Source organism: Glycine max, chromosome 14 (genome assembly GCF_000004515.6).
Source record: "Glycine max cultivar Williams 82 chromosome 14, Glycine_max_v4.0, whole genome shotgun sequence".
Classification (NCBI taxonomy): Eukaryota; Viridiplantae; Streptophyta; class Magnoliopsida; order Fabales; family Fabaceae; genus Glycine; species Glycine max.
Genome location: NC_038250.2, coordinates 127304 through 151890, shown reverse-complemented (window position 1 = coordinate 151890; position 24587 = coordinate 127304). Strand labels below are relative to the sequence as shown.

At 33.8% G+C, this 24587-nt stretch overlaps 2 protein-coding genes across 2 annotated transcripts; one reads left to right on the top strand and one right to left on the bottom strand.

Moving 5' to 3' along the window:
- Window positions 1-3164: 3164 nt before the first annotated feature.
- LOC100305417 (protein kinase) lies at window positions 3165-5635 on the bottom strand. The gene is made up of 6 exons (NM_001248157.1): window positions 5569-5635; window positions 5126-5487; window positions 4388-4523; window positions 4137-4276; window positions 3853-3976; window positions 3165-3574 (listed from the first exon to the last, which is right to left on the bottom strand). The coding sequence occupies exons 1-6, from the start codon at window positions 5633-5635 to the stop codon at window positions 3165-3167; spliced, it is 1239 nt and encodes a 412-aa protein (NP_001235086.1).
- Window positions 5636-10438: 4803 nt separating this feature from the next.
- LOC100794495 (epidermal growth factor receptor substrate 15-like 1) lies at window positions 10439-23387 on the top strand. The gene is made up of 13 exons (XM_003545008.5): window positions 10439-10930; window positions 11112-12174; window positions 12461-12664; window positions 12814-13043; window positions 13732-13806; window positions 15157-15228; window positions 15310-15408; window positions 15527-15598; window positions 15687-15801; window positions 16889-16957; window positions 18568-18982; window positions 20198-20327; window positions 22578-23387. The coding sequence occupies exons 1-13, from the start codon at window positions 10790-10792 to the stop codon at window positions 23004-23006; spliced, it is 3114 nt and encodes a 1037-aa protein (XP_003545056.1). The 5' UTR covers window positions 10439-10789; the 3' UTR covers window positions 23007-23387.
- Window positions 23388-24587: the final 1200 nt, after the last annotated feature.

The window sequence follows — 24587 nt, the reverse complement described above, 5'->3', positions numbered from 1 at the left end:
CATTTCCCTATTAATTCACCGTAAGTATCTTACTTTCTCCATGAGACGAAGTTGAATTGGTAAGTTTCTTTTTAGTAGCAATTCTTCGTCTAGAGTTTATCTAGAAAAAGAGACATCTATAATCTTAGAAGAACCCTTTTTCCCCTTTTAAACGAAAAAAATCGAAATTTGTTGTTCAATTTTCGTTTTGCTAGTATTTTTTTTTTTAATAAGCTAAGGTGGGTTAGAAATCAGAAATGTTGGTGATCCCAACTAGGATGACATTCCAGCAAAATTGATTAACAAAGCCCACAGGCAAAAGTATTTGAATCTTTAAAATTTGGATAGAACCCTTCTTAGAGGTAACACACACACACACACAATATGAACAATCCCCGTCTTAAAATCTTTTAACAAATTACGACATTTTTATTCAAAATCTCTTCTATCATTAAAATATTATTTCATATCTCAAATAAACTTTTGGTTCGACCTTTTTCCAGTCTACTTCAAATCTTCAATTGAACACTGTATACACTTCAGGAAATCAAGCACTAGAAAGTTATATTCACTCGGTAGTCGGTACTAGTGCTTAACAAGCTAAGCTTCTAATGGTTGAAAAAAAACAAGGCCGTTGCTTCCAGCACCCAAAACTTGTTGAATGCTGCTAGGTGTACCCAGCATTTTTGTTGGTGCATCCAGCAAAAATTCTAAATGCCAAAAATGCCCCTGAGTTTTTTTTCCTTATAAAAGCTTCTTTTTTTTCCTGCGCTTCACAGCTATCATTTTTGTTCGTTGTTTTTCTCTGTTTTTGTGGTTTTCGTACGTCATTATCTCGGGTTCGTTGTGAACGGTTAGGTGTGGTGAAGGTGAAGGTGCGTTGCGGTGGTCGGTGACGGCAAACGAGATACGCAGAAGGTGGTTGTTGTGTCGCGGACGTACGGATCAACTTGATCTGTAAGAGACTTATTTTTAGTATTTGATGTTTTTTGAATTAGTTTCTTTTTTTCTTTTAATTACTAACTTTTTTGTATGGTCATTTTTTGTTTGAGTTGGTTAGATGGACGAAGATGAGTGGATGTATGAAATAATGTCTGAATGAGCGGATATGGATTATGAAAATGCAAAAGCATGTGGTTTGAATGAACCACATGTTGATTGTTCGGATGCATTCAATACTTCTCAGGTTATAATGTTAATGTTTGTCACAAATTTAATAAAATGAATACTGGTAGAAAACTTAAATTATGTGGATTGCTTTGTAGGTGTTTGAGTGTCGAGAGGATGTTTTGCGGTGGACTCGATCCATGGCTCATGAAAATGGATTTGTGACAGTGATTTTAAGGTCAGACACAAACACAGGTAGTAGAGGAAGGACTATGTTTGTGTTAATTGGTTGTGAAAGGAGTGACGAGTATAGGTGTAGGAAAAAAGAATTTATCAAAAGAAATAATAGGACTAGGAAATGTAGGTGTCCCTTCAAGCTTCGTTGCAAGCCCGTGGTTGGAGGAGAAGGCTGAATGGTGAAGTTGATTTGTGGAGTGCATAATCATGAATTGGCCAAGTCATTAGTTGGACATCCATATGCGGGGCGATTGACTAAAGCTGAAAAAACACTTATTGTTAATATGACGAAGTCCATGGTGAAGCCAAGAAACATTCTGCTAACTCTGAAGGAACACAATGTCAATAGTTGTACGACCATTAAACAGATATACAATGCAAGAAGTGCATTCCATTCTTCCATAAGAGGAAGCGATCTTGAAATGCAACATCTGATGAAGCTTCTTGAACGTGATCAGTATATTCATTGGCACATAATAAAGGATGAAGACGTGGTTTGTGATATGTTTTGGTGTCACCCTAATGTATTGAAGTTAGTCAACGCATGTAATTTGGTATTTTTGATAGACATCACCTACAAAACAAATCGGTACAGACTTCCACTGCTCGATTTTGTTGGGGTGACACCGACTAGGATGACATTCTCTGTTGGTTTTGCATATCTGGAGGGTGAACGTGTTAATAATTTGGTATGGGCTTTACAACGCTTTCGAGGTCTTTTTTTAAAGCGTGATGCCCTCCCTGGATTTATTGTCACTGACAAAGACTAAGCATTGATGAATGCAGTGAAAGATGTATTCCTTGAATGCACAAATTTGTTGTTCAACTTTCACATAAACAAGAATGTGAAGGCCAAATGTAAATCACTAATATGATAAAAAGTCAAAAAAAATTATGACATATATGTTCCTATGCTAACAATTCACGTTTGCAATCATTTCAGTGACAAATTTGTCTTTCCGTGTCACGTAAACTATTTTATTAATGGTGACGGACGAAAGTTAACGTCAGGACATATTTGTTGCACTCTCTATCCTTTCAGGGACTAAATTTTATATTTTCATCTTTCAATGATACATTTATCAGTGAATTACACATTAAGAAACAAAAATGACTATTTACCCTAAAATATATACTAACTTTGAATATAACTAGACTTTTTTATATATATATATCGGGACAAAGGCCTAGAAAGACTACCCAGGAACTAGTCTAGGGGTAGCAACCCCATCAGCTTGCAACAATTGGCTTAAAAAAGTTGAGTGTAGCTGAAACATCATAAAATCTCCATTAATGTCATGTGTACTATAGCCAATGCATCAGCACAATAATTTTCCTCTCTCTATGAACATGATAAACAATAACTTGAGAGAAGGAAAACATTAAAGCATTGATGCTTCAGATCATGCTCCAACCAATGGCACAACAATCCTTGAAATCTGGCTTATCCAAGTTGACTAAACTAAGAGCACCTTCAATTCCTTGTAAACCTTTCATTAATTTTATCCATACAAAACGTAATAATTCCGTTTTTGACACTTAGCATTTAAGGCTTGGGCATCCTTCTAGTAAAGTATTTGATCAAAGTTTGTATGACTTTTACATTGTATCTGGATAGACTCGTCAAATTTAATGCAAACACTTTCCTGATAATGTTGTACTAGAGACCTCTCCATTTGTTTAGCAGAACACAAATAATAATTTACACTTTACAATACTAATACATGACTTACCCATACAAATCTGTGAGTCCAAGAAATACATAATGAACAACAGGCAAACTCTTCAACGGAGAGACAGATAACACAACCAACCAACGGGATTAGTTTTCTTAAGAGAAACTAATTACTACCATCCTGACGTGGAGAACGATGGTGCACAGCCTGGTGACCTTGACGGCTGGCGGCATGAGTAGAACGGAATTTAGGCTCCACAGGTTTCTCATTGGCAGCTTGAATTCGCTCCAAATTCTCCAAAACGTCCTTCATTGATGGCCGATGTTTGGGCTCAGATGCAAGACATTTCATAGAAAGCTGAGCTATACGGAATGCAGCTTTGGATGGAAATTTTCCTTCTAATCGAGAATCCATAATGCCCTTCAATTTTCTTCTGTCATGCAGGTAGGGTTTCACCCACTCTGTTAGTTTGTGTTGCCCACTTGGACGGTTGCTATCAAGTGCTCGTAGGCCTGTTAGTATTTCCACCAAAACAACTCCAAACCCGTATACATCACTCTTTACGTATAGATGCCCTACGTAATAATCCAACAAAATTTCAATGTCCACTACTTTAATAATCAATTTAAATTTCCAGCCACACCCCACAAAAAGAAAAAAAGAATACTTGAACATGACAAAATCAGCTGGACAAAATATCATCACAAGCTTTAAATTCACGTTTCAATTGGGTTATTTTGTATTTAACATAGCTTATAATTCAAAAATTACTGACATGGTTTTGAAAACAGAAGAAAAAAATCAGTTTTACCAAATAAGCACATGCACTACAATTAGAACAGCGTGACATTACCTGTGGCCACATATTCAGGAGCTGCATAGCCGTGTGTGCCCATCACCCTTGTTGTCACATGGGATTGACTAGCTGAAGGACCCAGTTTTGCCAAGCCAAAATCTGATATCTTTGCGTTATAGGACTGTAGCATCACAGAAATTAATTAAGTTGACCACCCACTAAACTAAAACGATTTCTGATGTAGAAGATAGAAAATAAGTAAAACATTCATTTTTTCATCATGCTCATAGCATGGCAACAGCAAATATATATTGTGTATGCTTATTTTGCGCAGAACTTACCCCATCAAGCAATATATTGGAGGCCTTGAAGTCTCTGTAAATTACTTTCTCGGATGTATGCAAGAATGCGAGGCCACGAGCTGCTCCAATTGCTATCTTAAGCCTGATGTCCCAAGGAAGTGGTTGAACAGCAGAACCCCCTACAATTAAAATAATGTAGCTTTTAGTTGAAAATATACATTTAATTTGCTATTTCAATTCATGTTTGAACTTATAATACACTTGCCAAGACAGTGGCATTAAGCACTCACTTCCAAATAGATGGTTTTCCAAACTGCCCTTTTGCATGAATTCATAGACCAGAAGAAGCTCCGATTCCTCCAAACAGTATCCTAACAGCTTAACAAGATTAGGATGAGAAAGACGCCCTAGAAAATTTACTTCGGACTGCACCAAAAGAATGAACCATTAGTTTAATAGCAATTTATAAGTGTACGATAAAACAGTTTGATGAAGCAAGTAACAAAATGAAAGGAGGGGGCTGGGGGCACAAACTAATGCCTTCATTTTATTACAATACCATAATATATTACACAATTTGCACATGATGAAACTTCCAGCTACACTATTCAGATACTCCCTCAATTCAGCAATTCAACTACTTTTTTCTGTGCATAATGCTACCCATACGGTGACATGGGGATATTTCCAGATTTGAGATCTTAGAATTCTGTTTAGTAAAGAAGTCAATGTGATCTAAGTAAAAAGCAGTATGCTCATTCGGCTACGCTTTGCCTTCATCCTAAAACTAAAAGGGAAGGGAAATTGCATGGATACGACGGTTATTATTTGAGTTTCACAATTCTAATTCTTGTTCCAAATAATTGCTTGGAAGGGCTGGAGAAGGGTGACACAACCAAAAAGTTGAGTGCATAAAATATCTTCTTCTGGTGACAGGGGCTACTCATAGCTAGTGGAGTACATTAAGTAACAAAAGGATATGCAGAAGTAAATAAAGTAAAAGCGGTTTGATTATTATGAAGGATTACCTGCCACTCTTCAAGTCCTTGTAAGCTTTCAGAGTTGAGTTTTTTAACGGCAATAACTGTTCCGCTTCCAGTCTTTGAGGTGGCCTTTTCTTCAAGCCAACCCTTGTAAACTTTTCCAAAACCTCCCTCCCCAAGCACTGTATCAGCTCTGAAATTTCTAGTCGCAGCCTTCAACTCGGCAAAAGTGAAGATCCTCAAATTAGAGGTAGGTAAGATCTGTCCATTTGGATAAGGCTGACCACCGCTTGACACTGAGAACTTGCTATTTATGGAGCTGCTCCCACTTCCAGAAGAAGTAGTAGTCGTCGTAGTAGTAGTAGTATAGCTACCGCTGCTGATCGCCTGAGATGTCCCCGTCGTACCTGCACGAGGGAAATCATAAATTAAATGAACTCATGAGAAATCAAATGAATTGAGACCAAAGAACAAACAACCCAACCAACCTGTACTAAGGTTACCGGTAGTTGTTGGGGTTGGGTTGTGAGGTGGAGAACCCCAGCAATTTCCCATCGAAGCTGTACCTTGCACCCTGCAGAAAGAAGAATTTTGTGGCTCTTCCTGAGTGTTTAAAGTTGAACACCGATCGATGAGAGCTTTCTTCTTCCTTCCACACCTGCCTTTGGTCTTGTCTCTTTTTCTTTGGCTTCAATAATTGAATTTAGCTTTGCAAGAGCCTATAGGAAATGTGTATGGTACAGTAAAAGGCAAAACTTTAATGGAAGGATGATTTATTAATTGTTGTTGTATTGACATATTAAGTCACATGGACTGGGTCAGTCAGTCCAACGTGGGAAAGAGGCTCACTCCTTCGCAGGTAATTGCTGCCTGCCTACACTTATCATCCAAGTCAACTTTCGTGGCTTGCTTTAGTCAAATCAGACCAAATTCATTTTCAGAACCAATCTCCCGTGAATCAATTTGTTTTTGGTCAAGAATTCAAAATAATGTCATTGACCTCTAAGTATTATCAAATTCTCGGTACAAGTTGCGAATTAAAAAATTATTTCATGTTCTCCTTATTCTGTCTTGATTGTTAAATTAATTAAGCTCAGGTTGAAAGCCAAAAATTCGTGCCTAAATTTGAAATTCACTCTTTTTTTAAACCAAGTTCGCTTAATCCCCCCCACACTTTTGTATTTTAAATGTAATTTCTGCACAATGGAGAGTAAATTACTCGAATTGGGTAGAATTTAGTCTAATTATTAACACAATCAAATTAAATCTTAGTTGGTTAGATTGATTCATCGAATTGAATAATTAAAAATAATTGGACGCTTTAACTTTTAACAAAAAAAAAACCTAAAAAATTGCAATAAAACCCCCTCAAAATCAGTTATTTAAGGTCCCATTCGAAGTAGTTTTATATTTTTTTTAAAATTATTAAAAACTAAACCCAGTCTTAGTTTTGAGTGTTGAGTTTTTGTTTGAGTTTCATTTTCAATTTTGAAAATTTAGAAGTTGTTGCAAGTTCTTCAGCATTGTTACTTTGTGAAATCCATCTCCATCACTCATCTTCCTTCAAGAAGCCCCTGCAACCTCAGTCGTCGCAGCATCAAATCCACCAACCCTTCCCCTTGCAATTCGGCACCCTGGACATCAGCGGCCGAATCAACATCCTCACCAACCGCCTCGGCCTCTGGTACGACTACGCGCCCTTAATTACTTCCCTAATCCGCGAAGGCTTCTCCCCTCTGACAATCGAAGAAACCACCAGCGTCAAGCAAAACCGCCTCATCGTCGGCACATAGGTTGGTGGCTCCCTCGTCCACTCCAAGGCCGGCCCTGACCTCCTCGCCGCCTTCAACACCGGCGGTGTCGAGCTCCTCTATGAGATCCGTCTCCTCGGCACCTCGCAACGCATCATCACCACACGCTTCCTCATCGAGAATTGTTGTGACGGAAAGGCCGCGCTGGAGCTCGTACGTTCCATGAATCCGAGCCGACGTAGGGATAAAGGATTGGGGAATGGTGGATGCAGGGGGTGCTACGCATGTTCTGGTGGTGAGGTTAAGGATCAAGGAGGTTGCAGAGGCGAGTTCGGTGGTGGTGTTCCAGTCTTCGCGACAGAGGAAATAAGAAATAGCCAAACACCTTTCAGTTTTCAAATTGTATTTTAAAACCAAAAACCTAATCTAATTTGATGCACTAAAAAAATTAAACACAACCCAATAATTCATATAAGTCTTCACACCGTGATGAACTAATAAATTAATTATGTTAAAAAAATAATTAATTTTTTTAATATATATTTAATATACATATAAATTTACATAAATTTATGATAATTAATTTTAATCTAATAATATATTTTTTTATATATATAAATTTTAAATAAAAATATAGATTTAATAAAAATTTAGAATGCAAAAAATATATTAGATCAAAATTAATTATTATAAAATTTATTATGTAAATTTATATATGTATTAAATATATATTATAAATTTTAGTATTATATATAACAATTTTAATTATTTTTTAACATAATTAATTTATGAGTTGAATTAATTAGAATGTCGTGTTAGTGATACAAAACTCACATATTTGAGATTTACATGAATAATTAATTTTAAATTATTTCATAAAATATATTTTTAATTATTCATATAGTTTTTAGGAATTGATAATCTATATAAATTATATGTAAGAATATTTTTTATTTTCCGTGTTGTGACTGTTGGGTGTATGAGGAAATTTGTTAGGTGAAAGAAGAAAATCCTTTCAATCCCACTGCACATGTTTTCTTTCCAAAAAAAAGAACAATTGCTCTACAATTTTGGGCTAAAAAAGTCGATAAAATTATCTTTTGGTAATAATTCTAGAATTCATATGTTTGTATACTCTAGAAAAGTTTATTAAGTTGTGTGTGGAATGGGATGAATGGCCCGACGGAAAAAATTAAGAATAATTTTTTAAAAAAAATATATATACTTAGTCTTTATATTTTTGTAAAATTTTTTTTAGCCCTTCAAGTTTTATATTATTAAATTTAGTCTTTATTTTATACTTTATACAAAACTTATTTTTAGTTGTTCTTCACGAAATTTTCACAAACACCTTAACTTTTTCTCTAATGTGACAAACAAAATATGTTTTTTTTTTTTAAAAAAAATTGATTAAAATAAATAACTGTGTCTAAATAATTATGCTTAAAAAGGTAATTTTCTTTTTATTTTAAGAAACAAATCATATTTATTTATTATAAAATTAATTTTTTTAAAAGTATTTATTTTAATTTTTTAAAAATTCAAACAAACTGTCCCATAACTTATCTCTTGATATTTCTGAATTTGGAGACAACCTAAATGAGCGTAGACAAATCCTTTCATTATTTTAAAACTTTAGAGTCAAGTTTGTGAAAAGACATGCTAATGTAATGAATTATGTTCTTGCATGAGCATCTACGTCATGCACTAATCTAAAGTTTATCTATATGTTCGTCATTATATTTCGCAGCCGATTATTAATGATATGCTTAAGTTTATAGGAAAAAAAACTGAGTATGTAAAAAAATTAAGATTTTTTTAAAAGATTTAATTATATATATATATATATATATATATATATATATATATATATATATATATATATGCGGGTGTTTGTAAAATTAAGTGTTCATTGTCTATTGTGAATATTGTATTAAATCTTTTAATAAAGACATATTTTATTTTTATACCTTTTATAGTTATTAAGTTTGAACTCTATCTTCATTAAAAAAAAGTTTTAATTCTATCTATTGTAGCCTCTTAAAAAAAGTTTATTTATTGTAATTTTGAGTTGGTGTGTATTAGCATGCTATACAAAAAAATTAGGACAAAAAACCACTCTTTTAGTTATTCTAATTAATTAATTTTAATGGTATTGTAGTAATTTAAAATTGAATAATTTAACAAATAAAAAATAATTTTCTCTCTCCTTTATGTTCTGATTTAAGTTTTTTACATTTATATGTTCTGATATTTTTGTCAATGATTGAAATTTAAATAAATTTTATGAATTTTCGTATGCATTAAAATCAAATTTCATTTTTAGATTTATCAACTATTTAGAAAAGAGCATTTTATAAATTTTGAGATATTACGAAATTCAAAATTGTAAGGTTATTTATAATTTTTTTTCCTTTTTAATTGACAAGGTATGTGAGATGAGAGAAGAGGGGTGATTTTTTATTTTTTTAAAAGGGAAGGATAATTTTGATATTTTGAAAATTGAAAAAAGGGGTTGTGTTGGAAAAAAAATGAGGTAAAAAGAAAAGGCTGGGATAGTCTAAGAAGTGTTGGGTAATTTTGGAATATTTGAAAAAATGTTGGAGGTAGATTAGAAAGAAAATTCCATAAAAAAACAAACTAAAGGTTTTGGACTCAGATAGTCTAAGAATATGCAACAAGGTTAAATGATATTTACACCCCCTCATTTTTACTAATAAACTCTATTTTCAATTTTTTTAATTATTTTCCAATTCACCATGTTTCGTTGCACTAACCTCCACATTCAAAATCCTAATTTAGCTATAATTGAATAGACATATCAAAAGTGACTAAATGACATTTGCAAACAAAAACTTTTTGGAGGATAAAAGGGTGCTTTGAAAGGGGGTGTATCATGAAGAGTGTTTTTTAAAATTGATTTCTAGAATAAAGAGTGACTCACAATATTCAAAAAAGGGATATATTTCGATTTGAGGTGAATCATCTAATCCCCCTCTATTTATATATAATGCTTTTAACAATCCTATCCACGTGTCACAGTCTTACAAGTTTTTCATCCTCACCCCATGACATGTGCTTGTTCTTGCCCCCTTTTACATATATGAGATGTAGTTATGTGTGTCTCACATATTAGGATGGATGTGACACTTTCCTAATTATGTCATCATGTCTTAATATTTTAAGTTTCGTATATAAGTACAAGGTCAATGTATCAGAATGTATGAGTTAGTTGAGAGGTAAAATGATTAAAATAATATTTTTCCCTCTCGTGATTAAGGCTTGGGTTAGTGATCAAAATAAGACGATGTCTAGGGTGCGAAAGTAAAACTATTTTCACACCTTACAAAAGTATGAGTCAATCTTAAGAGCATGTCGGGATGATCCAAGACCTTATAAACATTAAGTCTATCATCATAAATGTTTAAGTAAACAAGTTGACCTATGAGGTAAGTTAATTATGATGATTTAATACAAATTAAAATACTAATTATCGATAATAAAAAATGACCTAAAATCATGAATAAAAATTAAAAATATAATTTATTTATTTTAAAATATTTTATGTATTATTATAAATATAAACTTCAATCACATGAAAATAAATGGATAAAAACATAGAAGATTAAAACAGTTGGCCAGGGTCTCCCCAAAAATGTGATAAGGAGTGGTATTTTTGAAATTCAGACAGTAAAGAGGATTAAAATTGTCCGTTGGGCGAAAATTGAGAATCGAGGGATGATCTGTAATTTTGTTGTTGGGTGAGTGTGTTGATCGGATTGGATTGGAGGCAAGCAAAGTGCAAATCAAGCGATTAATCAATCTTCGGGGTACGAAATTTGATGTTTGTTGGGCTTTTATGAATCACAATTAAATGCATGGTGTGATCTGAAAAGGCAAAGGAGAACTAAAAAAGTGTGGAATCAATTGAAATCAGGCGGTGCTGTTGAATTCTGCAATGGCATCGGCAGCGCCTAATGTCGATCTCTTCGATGCCTATTTTCGCCGTGCAGATTTGGATCGAGACGGCCGTATCAGCGGTGCCGAAGCCGTCTCCTTCTTCCAGGGCTCCGGTTTGCCCAAACATGTTCTTGCGCAGGTCTCACTCTCTCTCTATTCTCAATCAAATTCTGCTTATTATTTGATTTACTTCACATCAAGTGCCACCAAGCATCTCAGAGCATTGTTTTTTTTGAATTAGTTAGTCACTGCATTAGAAATCCGTTTGTCTAAATGCTAAATACTTGAGAAATCACACTGAACTGTCTGTGTGTCGGCAGATTTGGGCATTTGCAAACCAAAGCCAGAGTGGTTTCCTTGGGCGGGCAGAGTTTTACAATGCCCTTAAGCTTGTTACCGTGGCACAGAGTAAGCGGGAACTAACTCCCGAAATGGTAAAAGCAGCATTGTATGGCCCGGCTGCATCTAAGATTCCTGCTCCTCAGATTAATTTCAGTGCCACAGTATCTGCACCTGCGCCTGCACCTGCACCTGCACCTGTACCACAGATTGGTCCTGTTAGTCCTTTATCCCACCAAAATCTTGGACCAAGGGGGGCAGTTCCAAATTTGAGTGGTAACCAGCAAACCCTCCCTTCTCAGGGAAATCAGTTTGCGAGGCCTCCAGCTACTGTTGCCACTCAAGGAATGGCTCGCCCTGAAACCCCTGGCATTTCCAGTTATGGCAAGATGGGTGGAACTCCAGAAGTAACTTCCTCTCCAGTAGCAGTTAGAGGAACTAGTCCCCCATCAGCGCAGGAGGGGTTTGGGTTTGGATCAAATGTGGCACGGCCACCTGGCCAATATCCTGCCTCCCCCATAAAGTCATCAGATCAATTGGTTAAGGATTCTAAACCAGTGGATGCTTCTGTTAACGGTGATTCTTCCGATTCATTTTTTGGAGGAGATTTATTCTCAGCTAGCTCATTTCAGCCCAAGCAAGCTTCTTCTCCACAAGGATTTTCTTCTGGCACTTCAGCGCTTTCTTCAGCTATTGTTCCTGTATCTGGAGGAAACCAGCATTCTACTAGGACTAGTACCCCTGATTCTTTGCAGCGCTCACTTGCAACCCAGCCTGTTGGTGCACAGCTTCAGCAAGCCCAGCCGGTGGTAAAACAGGACCAGCATGCGTCAGTCCAGACACATAATAAGCCGAATTCATCTGGACTTCCAGGGAGATTACAGGATTCTGCTTCCAGTCAATCCCAAGCTCCATGGCCAAGGATGACTCAAACTGATGTTCAGAAATATATGAAAGTATTCATGGAAGTAGACACAGATAGAGATGGGAAAATCACGGGGGAACAAGCGCGGAACTTGTTTCTTAGTTGGAGATTACCAAGAGGTATATTTCTTCTACTTCCTTGCCTTTTTGTTTGGACAGTTGGCTTAAAACGCCATATATATTTTTCTACTTCTCTAGTGTTCTAGCTATACATGCATTAGGAAATCAACTTAAATATGATTAATTAAACATATTTCCGAACTAAGTTGCATTTGATAGCATTTGTTTTTTTTTGTCTGTTTGGGGTGGGGGTTATGTTTAGTTTTCACATCCTCCATGTGTATTACTTTTCATGGCTAGCTAATTTCCTGAACATTATGTGTATGCCATGTTTTATATTTTTCAGAGGTTTTAAAGCAGGTTTGGGACTTATCGGATCAAGATAATGATAGCATGCTTTCTCTCAGGGAGTTTTGTATTGCATTGTACCTAATGGAGCGACACAGGGAAGGACGTGTTCTTCCAGCAGTACTTCCAAGTAACATTGTGCTTGATTTACCAACTACTGGTCAACCTGCTGCTCACTATAGTAGTTGGGGAAATCCATCAGGTGTGTGCCCAAGAATTAGCAGGTTTTATTTTACTACTACTACTACAGTACTACTATTGTAGTATTATACTGATATAACCCTTCGGATAAATGATAAATTTATATTTTTCTCTTATTTTTGTGTCTTTGCCCCCTTTTATCTTTTGAAGCTTTTCAACAACAGCCAGGGACAACTGGTTCTGGTGCTCGACAAGTGAACCCTGCTGCAGGTCGGCCGCCAAGGCCGGCTGCTGTCTCTCAGTCTGATGAAGGACCTCAGAACAAGCCGCAGAAATCTAGAATTCCAGTCTTGGAGAAGCACCTCATTAATCAGCTGAGTTCAGATGAGCAAAATTCAATTAATTCAAAGTTTCAAGAAGCGACAGAAGCTGATAAGAAGGTGCTTTTATTTATTTTTTGCATCATTTCTACTGTTGCACTTTTTATAGGGCCAAAAGTCATGTGATCTACTCTCTTCACTGGTGCCTTCAGTGACTTTCTTTACATGTCTAAACCACCTTAACAAATTTCCTGTCATTTTTTCTTTGATAAGTGTTACATTAATATCTCCCCATAATCTCATATACAATCATTTCATATTCTGTTCTTTTTTCTGTGGTCACATCCTTTAATATTATTATTTCTTTTACTCTCACTTTTTTCTTTTATTGTCCGTTTAAAGCTCAACATTCACTACTATAGATAGAGTATAGTCAGTCATATAGGAATAAGATAAACTTACCTTTCAGCTTAGTAGGTTCTTTGTGATCACAAATATGGGGAATGTGTCCTCTATGATAATCTTTTCAGGTCAATTAATTTGAGGATGTGGTGTGATGACATTTTAAGTTATTTTTGGTTTCAGTCATGAAGTGTGCTTACTCTTTTTGGCTGATGATTGAAGCTTACAGATACAAAAATTATTAGCTGTTACTGGTATATTTGAAGATAGCGTGGAAAGATCATATTGTAGATTGTCATTTGTGCGAAGCATATCATTATTGCAGTCCATGTATTGTTGATAAAATTCTTGTGGTTCAATTGAACACAGTCAATTCTCATCTCTTCTTTTGTTTTGCTAAATGCAGGTGGAAGAACTTGAGAAGGAAATTATGGAGTCCAGAGAGAAAATAGAATTTTACCGTGCAAAAATGCAGGAACTTGTGAGTGTTTTTCTTGCTTTCTTCCTTTGTATCTTATTAAGGCCTGTGTATAGAAAAAGTGGTTCTGTGATGCATTGTTTTAGAGCTTTCTTTCAGAAGTTACTGTTTTTTGCTTCTGAGAAAACCACTAGAGCAGCATTTTTGAAGTTTTTCTTTTTTGAAAACTTACATAAATATAATCATTGTAAATTCTTTTAAGATGCCATTTTAATTAAAAAGAACTTTTTCTTAAAAAAAAAACTTAAATAAAAGAGGTTTAAAACTCTAGTCTGCTTTATCTGAGTTCTTTTTTACTGTTTTTAGTCTCTTTTATGTACAGGGTTCGCCTTGCCTAACTGTCCAAGCTTGAGACTTATTTTAGAATACGCTTAACAGATTAACATTTGATTTGTGTACATTTATACTGTATCTTGATTTGCAGGCTGAGCTATATACCATATAGATGTACTGATGTAGCTAGCAGTAGTAATTGTGAAATGTACTTTGGTCAAAAAATTGTTCACCATTATGATTTATTGTACTTTAGGAAGAATGCATCTTACATTCTTACCAAGAGCTTTTACTGTCAAAGCTTTAAGGATGGAAAATATATGCAGGTTATTGTTTAAGTATATATAAGAACATATTCCTAGATCCCATGCCTTTGTTCTTATTGTCAATATCCAGATTTGTTAACCAAACTAATCATTTCTTACTATAGATCTGCTGAACATAATTACACAATCACCTGTCTGCCTCTTGGGTTTCCTGTCCTATTAATTTTAAGGAAGTGACTTACCTTTCCATTACTGGTCCAGTAATATCAGGGATGGTTTTTGTAATAAGGGGGGGAGTATTCTATAGATACTGGGTAGTTATATACCAAGCTTACTGTCAGATGTATGGTAGCCTAATTCTTGTTAATTAGCTTGTATTAGGATAGCATATTTCTGCATATCTTGGTGCTGATTTGTATTTTGAACAGTACCTCGTGTACTCTGGTTATATCTAATATAATAGTATTTTTGGTGATAAAAAAAAATTTAAGGAAGTGAAAAAGGGTCTCTTGGAAAGGTCTTTTACTTAATTGTTATGCATTAATAGATGCTATCCCTTTTCTTTCAGCTTTTGTCTGCTTCTGCAAATACCTAGGAACTACTGGAAAAAAAAGCCTATGAAACAGACATGTTCTTTTGTAACCCTTTTGTACTATGAAATTGTGGATACCTAGAAGATTAAAGCATATAAAAGCTATCTTCCATTTTCTTCGTATGGTTAATAGTGTTAGTGTCAGGTTAATACTTAGTATTCATCATTTCTTTTTCTTTTCACCTTTTTTAAACAAATTACTTGTTCTTTTGCCCATAAAAGGTTCTGTACAAAAGCAGATGTGACAATCGTCTTAATGAGGTCATAGAAAGGATAGCTGCTGATAAGCATGAGGTATCTTTCTTTAGAATTGCATGTGTTTTTATCACCTCAATAATCATAATATTTATTATTTGCTCAATATATTAATTTAAGGTTGAGATTTTAGCAAAGAAATATGAAGATAAATATAAGCAAGTGGGAGATTTATCATCCAAGTTAACTACCGAGGAAGCCACGTTTCGTGACATACAGGTGCAATGAAATATGGCTTTATCTTCAATTGATAGCTTATAAGCATATATGCTAAAAAGTTTGTTATTTTTTTTACCTGTTCTGCTTCATTGCTGTCAAATGATTTATTTATGTGTAGGAGAAAAAAATTGAATTGTACCAAGCAATTGTCAAGATGGAACAGGATGGAAAAGGTGATGCAACTCTGCAGGTACATTTTAATATTACCAGGTTTGTGCATCCATGTTGAGAAATTGTGATCAACTTATGTATCTCATTTAGTCATCTGAAATTTTCAGGCTCATGTTGATCGTATTCAAACAGACCTTGATGAGCTGGTGAAATCTCTGAATGAGCGGTGCAAGAAATACGGATTACGTGCTAAGCCCACTACATTATTGGAGCTACCCTTTGGTAAATTCAAATTTATAATTGATTTTGTTATTACTTTCAGTCCTTCTCAAATCTTTTTCGTGTCTATGATTTCGTTATATGGTATTTAGTGCATTTGTTTTAGATATCAGCTTTGTTTTGTAATTTGAGGAACTGGCCTTCAGTAGCTGAATTACTAGTTTTGAATATTAAATATATACAGTTTATTCTGATTTTATGTAACTTTTAACTGATTTTGTTGCAAAGCTCTGTTTGACAAGCTCTATAAAATACCATATGATGATGCTTTGTAAAAAATCAGTTAAAGGTTACATAAAATCAGAATAAACTGTATAACCTGATCAATTGACATTTAATATATACAGTTTAGGAAATGCTCCTTATCATGAATGTTTTCTCTTGTGCAATTTTTTTAGGAAATCAATTTACTATACAATATGATGAGGCTTTGTATTGATGCTTATATAATTATATGGTTCTTTGTAATAGTTGCTACTGTACTTGCTATCAAATGTTGGGTTAATGCATTGATTTTATGAAAAGAAGGGAAACATGAAAAACTGATTTTTCTGAGACCAGTATGTAAGAAATGCTATGCATTTTCATCTTCAATACATTTGATTTAATTGATATTGGTGGTGTTCTATTAAGTAATGCTTATTTATTTAGATTGTTCTGACAAAAAACTTTAGTTGTTGGCTTTCTGTATCTGTATGATTGCATTTATCTATCATGATTTTAATGAAGCTAAATGAATCTGAAAGTAAAACTGAGAGAGAACTAAATTGAGGTGAAAGAATATTGTATTCAGCCCAAACAGAAACTGAGAACAATACAGTTTATTTAACAGTTATAGTTATGTAACTGTCAACTAACTTGAGTTAGTTAGTGACAGCTGTCCTAACTAACTGTCTTACTAATATCAGTCTAACTACCAACTATAGTTAGACTCACAACATGACTAAAAGAAAAGAAAGAGTTACACCGGGTAACTCTGCCCACAAACCCCATGCGCTCCCCTTAGTATATATTATATTGAATAATGCAATAATTATGTGCATATTGAGTTTGTTGTATTCTGTGGCCTCACTCCATTTTATACTGTAAGGCTGGCAACCTGGTATCCAAGAAGGAGCTGCTGACTGGGATGAAGATTGGGATAAGCTTGAAGATAAAGGTATCCAAAATAACCCTAACTATATATGATAATCTGTTAATTGAATAAAAATAAAAATGCTGTGCCAATTATGTGGCATCCACCATTAATTGAGGAAATTTTGCACAAGGTTATGAAACCACATTTTTATTTTATATACTCTTATTGGATGCCTACCTTCTGTATCATCAAACTCAATTTGATTTCATTTGCATTTTGATAAGGATATTCTTTTGTCATTCTTATAATTTAAGGGGTTGATCTAAAAAAAAAAACTTGTTTGTGAAGTATTAAAGTCTGCATTACTTGTTTCTTGTTTTGCTTAGTGTTTTTCATCCTTCCATCTGTATTTTCTTCCGCATTAATAAAATTGACAGTATGTATATGTGATACATTATGATTTAATGCATTATCAATTTTTTTACTGTTCTTCCTTGGTTGTTTGCACTTATAGTCCTAGTAACCACATCAGATATGTTTTGAAAGTTGGGAGGAAAGGGAAGGCAATGAACTAGGGAAAGGAAATGGAGGGTTATATAAAAAAATTTACAAAATTATGTAATATTTTTTTATGCCAAATTGCAATTTTGGTCCCCTTTAATTTATGATCCACGATTTTAGTCACCACATTTTAGAAAATCTGCAACTTTGGTCCAATCCTCAATTTTGCTTACATTTATTTTATTTTTACATTTTAATTAATTAAATTATTTCTTGATACTTGATAGTACCTTAAGTGAATATGTTAGGTCTAGTGTTTATTTTGGGCCAAAATAAAAGAAATAAAATGTATGTTAAGTTGAGGATTGGACTAAAATTATGGATTTTCTAAAATGTGGGGACTAAAATCACAGATCAATAATTAAAGGGGGACTAAAATTGCAATTTTTCCTATTTTTTATGAACCTATTCAACCTAATTGATGATAAGTCCACAAATACAAAAAATAAAGAATATAGAGATAATAATTAAGGAAATAAATGCAGATAATATCTCTTCAGATCAGAGAAGAAATTGCAACATTGAGGTAAGAGCTGAATCTTAAGGCATGCCTACTCATGACACACTGACATTTTTAATAGCTGAAAGAAAATTATAATATCAGAAGACTAAGCAAACTGATCTGCAACCTTTGTGACAAGTAAATAATTAATGGGTTGGGTGAGGGATAATGAAATTTGGTACTCATAAGTTTTACAATTGGTTGCAGCATCAAAAGAACCAGTAGAAGCTGGCCAGTCTTTTTCTATTTGTAAATTATTCTCTTCTATGCACTCACAGACCTTAGTTTCTATCACTTTCTCTGCTTGCCTATACCTCTCTTATATCTATATTTCTTTTACACTAAGTACTTTGTTAGCTGATGAACTTTACTTAGCTGTACTTTGTTGTGTCATTATTTTCTAAGTGTAGCTGTTCTTCTTAATGTGAGGGATCAATTTTGAACAGTTATGTAGTTCAGGAGACAATACATTCCAAAAATAGGTGTATATTTTAAGAGATATTATAAGATATTGATTGAATTAAAATAACGGTTAACTGATTCTTCTTTATTTTCTGACCTGCATCTGTTCTTGTTTGGATAATCATGGAAAGGACTAAATAAATTTTGTTATTCACTATTCTTGCAGAATTTGTTTTTGTCAAAGAACTCACTCTCGACGTGCAAAACATTATAGTGCCTCCAAAGCAAAAGTTGCCGTCAGCTGTGAACACGAAAGCTGTGAACGTGGAAGCTGTGAACACGGAAGCTGTGAACGTGGAAGCTGTGAACACAGAAGCTGTGAACACCGACAGTCCTACATTTGTTGCTTCTCCCAAGAGTGATGATAAGTCGGAAAAGCCCCGGACTACCAATGAACAGGGAGTTGGCAATGGATCTGTTTATAATAAAAGTGAAGATGGGTCTGTAAAAAGTGCTCCCAATAGTCCATTTGCAAGCAGTGCTATCGGAAGCCCACATGGGGATTTTGATTCTGACATTAGAAAGACAGCTGGTGAAGATAGCTCACTCCGTGATCAAGATACCATACAAGAAACCCAAAGGTATGGTTTTTAAGATTTATTCACCAGTTTCCCAAATGCTGGCCAATTGCTCATTTGATCATATATTTAGTAGGCGTCCTCTTATTTTGCTGACCATTAATATTCTTTATGCCTTTGGAAGGTCATGGTATTTATAAAAATAATATTATTATTAATGTTGTTGTTGTTATTGGTTGTGGTTGTTGTTTTTGTTAGTCTCTTTAATAACTTTTTGTTTATATGAATTTTTATTATTCCTACCATTGAATATTTAGATATTGATTCAATGACCGCACACATCAAGTTTTATATAAATCAGATATTTGTAGTTATGTAATCTTATACTCAACATTTACTTATATTTTTACAAAAATATATTATATTTTAAATTAAATTTATTTGACGAAGTATCAAATAGTTTTATAATTTTATAAAAATTTGTAGACTTGATGTACTAAATAAGAACTTTTAATTTAACAGTTGGATTAATAAAATTTGATATATACAAAGAGTTATTGAAGGGAGTAACTTTACGAAGAGTTACTCCTCCAGTAGTAACTCGATCCCTTCTCTATTATTATTCTTTTTATACAAAAATGGTCGCATTATTGTTAAAGACTCCTTGGTCTACACCCAACAACTTATTCTTCTAGAAGATTTGTCCTTGACATGGTTTTACAGCCTCTTACTGTTTGGATAAAAGTTTGATTTGTGCTGCCCCATTTTTTTCAATCATATTATAACTTTAGCACAAGGAAAAATGAGCCTGTGCATTTCCATGCTTCAACTCAAAGGGCTTTTATGTGAGGGTGTGTGTTAGAGACCCACGGATAGCAAGTTTTCAAGAGTCATTCATAACTGTCATCTCTCATATGACACGTTTAACAGAGTCACAAATTGTTGTATATCATCACTTTATAGATTTAGGACTATCATATTTTTTTATACTAGTCATATTTGAATGGTGATGCTATCATCAGCATACACACATTCAGCTTCTATCAAATGACCCTATTAAAATTTTTAACTAGGTAGGGATCAAGCTAAACCTGTTTCAACCCGTCCTAGGAACATTTCTAGTGCATGATACAGACTTTAATTTCCAAATTTGGTTTGAAATTGATTTTGACATACATCAGTGTCAATAGATACCAATGTATACTTTGTTTCATATTTTCACATGTTATGGATCTCTTGATGATGCAAAATAATTTACATATAATCTTGCATATGTAGTGATCATGGTGGTGTCAAGTCTGTGTTTTCTGGAGACAAAATTTTTGATGAACCAAATTGGGGAACCTTTGACACAAATGATGATATTGATTCAGTTTGGGGATTCAATGCTAGTAGCTTCACTAAGGAGGTATGCCAATTCTCACACCTTAAAGTATTGTCTTGGCCAAATTAATTTTTATTTCAAAACACGTGTTTGCCAGTTATATATATATGTGTGTGTGTGTGTTTAAATTTCACCTGCACTATTCTTCCTTGTCATGACCAGTGGTGGTTGTCGAAATTATAGGGACTGAATGGAAAAGAGACAAATATGGAGTATATGTAACTAACTGAATTGAGATGTTGTAATATTTTGAAAACGCTAACCCAACACTATAGTCTAATACAACAATGAATACTAATATTCAAGTAAGTAACAAATGTTGTATAAGTAACATGGCAAGACTCTTTACACAATAATGATAATCCTAATATTCTAACACTCCCCCTAGTTGAAGATTAGTATGTCGTCATCTCGAAACTTTGATAGGCTCACCAAAGCACACAATGTTATTTGGGTTCCCAAACAATGACTTAAATACATTTGACCAAAAAAGAGCATTAATAAAGACGACATAGTGATTAGATTGTTAGAATGATGCTCATCTGGAAAAGTTAGTCAAGATGTTACATAGCCTATGAAGAAAAATATTACTGGAAAGATGCATACTAGGAAATTGTCACTATTGAGAACAGTTAATGTGGTAATACAAATCATCATTTGAGGTATGCATATTTGGAAAGAGTCGAGATTATTGACAAAATCATATAGAGAAAGGCTCAAATACACTAAATTTCTTCTAATTTATCTATAACACATTATTGTGAAACTTTAAACTGAATAAACCTCAAATTTTGTTGAGATCCGATATCGACTATAGATACAACCATAGTAGAACAAGGGCTTGAACAATGGTAACTTCAAGAGTTTTGGGAGTTAAGATAGGCCCATTCAAAACAGAATTTTGAGACAAAACCTTGATCATGTTTCATTTGGTGGTCTTCCTCCACAATTCAAGTTTTCTATATTTCTTTCTTTTCTTCACTCATCAACTAGGACTATGGGCCCTTTTGTTTAAACTTTTTTTTTTTATCGGACCCTTTTGTTTAAACTTGAAAAAACAATTTAAAAGAAAGCGCTTCTTAAGAAGTAGATAGGATTTGCCTCTTAAAAAAAAAACAGAAACTGCTTATTTTAAGAAAAAGTAGCTTAGACAAACACATCAGAAATGAAGAAAACTGCTTATTTTATTAAAAAAATGCTTTCTTAAAACAGACCTATATGTATAATTTGTAGAAAGTGTTTATTGATGTTGAGAAGAAGAAAAAGTAAGAGACATAACTGAATCCATGTGTTAGTGTACACAGCGGGGTGTATTATTATAGACTATGGTCTATGGGTAATAATTTAATTAAAGAGAAAATAATTACCTAATTTCCATAATTATGTAACTCAGAATTACATAATTACCATATTTAAGGATATTTATATGCAGCAATTGCCTAATTACCATAATTGAGGCATTGACTCTTGGTTGTGCCCAATAAGCATGTGCAATACCATGATAGAGGCACGAAAAGTTGACCCTTGGTGCAAGACTACGGTTATATTACAACTCTATTAGTTCACTCGCTATTCATTGCCTAAGATAAAAAGTTGGACTCTAAATTGACCTTGGTGCAAACCTTATTTTGAAAGGAAATCTTTTTTTGATAACTCCATTTCAAACATATCCTTTACAATTTTATTATATAAAATACGAACTCCTTATCACTAGAGTTTTACATTGGACTTCTTGTGGCACCCTATCATAGGATTTTTCCAGATAAATGAAGATTGTGCTGGTCTTTTGTTTCCTTTTATAGATTACAATCGAACCCAGCATTAGTTGGCCTCCATGTGGTTGTTGAGAATATGACTTGGATTTTAAGGAGATTTCAATGGTTACATTACGTTATACTTGTGATTGAATATGAAGACATGATGATTTAGCTAGTAGAAATTCAGAGCTTTTATAAGATTTTATGATTGTGTCTTAAAATCAAAGGGATAGATGTGTCATTCTTTGCAAAAAACTATGGAAGCCAGTTTGCAAAGGATTGATGGGATCAGAGGAGAAAGCATAATGTAGTCTGAATGTGCTAGATCTGCCAGCCCAAAGATTTATAATTGAATATATTTGAGGATTGACTAAAAATACTGAACCCTCACTTTCTGTTAATGTACTTGGTAATATATTTCTTAAATTTAACATTCTGAGTTGCTTGTACGTGTTTGATCAATGGATATTTATACTCTAGCAATCTACTCATTACTTTCCGGATTTTCTTTTTACAGGAGAGAGATCTTGATAGAGCTGGGAACAACTATTTCTTTGATTCTGGGGAACTGGGCTTAAACCCCATCAAAACAGGTTCACCACAGGCTGGTGATTTCTTCCAGAGGAGCAGTGGATTCGGTTTTGATGATTCTGTTCCAAGCACACCACTTTACAGCTCAAGTAGCTCTCCGCAAAGGCCAAAAGAGTGGTTGGAAACTGCTTTTGATTTCTCAAGATTTGATTCCTTCAGAACACATGATAGTGTATCTTTGCCTGCTCGGGAGACGACAGAACAATATGATTCAGTACGCAACAGTGTGGATTTTGACCATGCTTATGGGTTTCCAGCTTTTGATGACTCGGATCCCTTTGGCTCTGGCCCGTTTAGGACTTCATCGGATAATCAAACTCCAAGACGAGGATCTGATAATTGGAGTGCCTTTTAGTTTAGCAATTCCACCCGATGCATTATTTCTTTCTATTTTCAGACTTTCCGACTGTTGCCTCTGGTGGAGTGGGTTGTCAGTCTTGCTATCTGGAACCTGTTACGTGTAATGTATTTCTTGTATTTAATCTTGTGTATTCCTTGTTCCTCACTTTTTCTTTGGGGAAGGGCGCAGGTTTGTCTCCAGTCCAGCAATCTTACTTCCCTTCTTAAAATGAAAGTGAAGGCCTGTCTATATTTTTGGTTTGTTGGTTGATAATTTTCCATAGTCCCGTAGAAGAGATTGTGGTATTGATGACTATCTGATTTGAGTGTTGTTTACTGAGCGGAATTGTATTATGATTTTTTTTCATATATGTGCTGAAGTATAACTTGAACCTAATTTGTTCAATTAAATTTAGTGAAATGTAAACAATATACTTTTTAACACAATTTTTGTGAATTAACTGAACTTATTTCGCGTAATTATTAGTGACTGAAATTAATAGCATTCCTCTTCAATCTAATTTCATCAGAACACTCGGGTTGGTTCTGATTTTGTAGTAAGTTCTTATTGGAGAGATTTGTGATCAAATTATGTTGTATTTGGGTGGAGTATTTTAAAATTAAAAGGAAATGCAGTGAACTAAATTGTCATTGTTTATGAATTTATTTGTTTGCTTAGTTATTAAGAAATTTTAACCTACTCTTTATTTTGAAAAATAATTCTAGTAAAGTAGAGAGTATGGTTGAGTCTACAAAAATTAAAAGAAAACAAGAAATATAATAATGTGCAAACAAAGAAATTGTTTGAGGTTCAATAATTAGCATTTATAAGACTAGTCCAAATTTTCAAGCCTCGAACCAAAATGCGATGGAGGCTGCAGTCTCAAATTATAGATGTAAGGCTAAAATATAATTTTATTCCTCTAATTTTACTTAATTCACAATTTTAATTTTTTATATTTTATAAAAAATAAAGATATTTAATTCTTACTAAATTGAGAATTTAGGCCTCAACCATCAATTTCAGGCCATTGACTGACATGTCTAGCGTTGACTGTTGTGACATGCCTATTTTTCATTTGTTTATTTAAAGGTGCATAGTTTTTAGTTAATTAATTAACATAATAAAAAAACTGAAGAAGTAAAAATTGTTTACATATTTTAGTTTTTAATTAAGTTCTTATTAAATTAAATTTTATACTAATCAAAATATTAATTAAAAAATTAATATTAAGGTGCCACATTATTAACAAGTTAATGGTCAACATTTTTAATTTAACCGCCAATGTCTAGAAATTGACAGTTGATACTTGGGATCAAAATCCTCAATATTGTAAAATAGGAGATTAAGATATTAAGACAAAAATCATACTTTAGCCTAGATGCGTATATAAGAAGAGGCTAAAAACTCAAACAAAACACCAAGGTTGTAGCGACTAAGTTATGCCATTTGAATTACTTCATACTGGATATTGCTTAATTCAGCAGTAGGGGAGTCCCTGAGCAAAAGCTGAAGTTGGTAACAGTAATATGAAGTTTCGTAGGTTAATCATATTTTATAATTGATGTACATGGGTAATCCCCTCATAAATTAGAT

Excerpts from the sequence above, each read along its gene's own strand:
- LOC100305417 (NM_001248157.1), bottom strand. The coding sequence starts at position 5,635 with ATGGGAAATTGCTGGGGTTCTCCACCTCACAACCCAACCCCAACAACT. Across the intron at positions 3,977-4,136 it reads CCAATATATTGCTTGATGGG|TCCTATAACGCAAAGATATC; the intron begins GTAAGTTCTGCG and ends GTGATGCTACAG. Across the intron at positions 3,575-3,852 it reads TCCTGAATATGTGGCCACAG|GGCATCTATACGTAAAGAGT; the intron begins GTAATGTCACGC and ends ATTATTACGTAG.
- LOC100794495 (XM_003545008.5), top strand. The coding sequence starts at position 10,790 with ATGGCATCGGCAGCGCCTAATGTCGATCTCTTCGATGCCTATTTTCGC. Across the intron at positions 12,665-12,813 it reads TAGTTGGGGAAATCCATCAG|CTTTTCAACAACAGCCAGGG; the intron begins GTGTGTGCCCAA and ends TATCTTTTGAAG. Across the intron at positions 15,802-16,888 it reads ATTATTGGAGCTACCCTTTG|GCTGGCAACCTGGTATCCAA; the intron begins GTAAATTCAAAT and ends TTATACTGTAAG.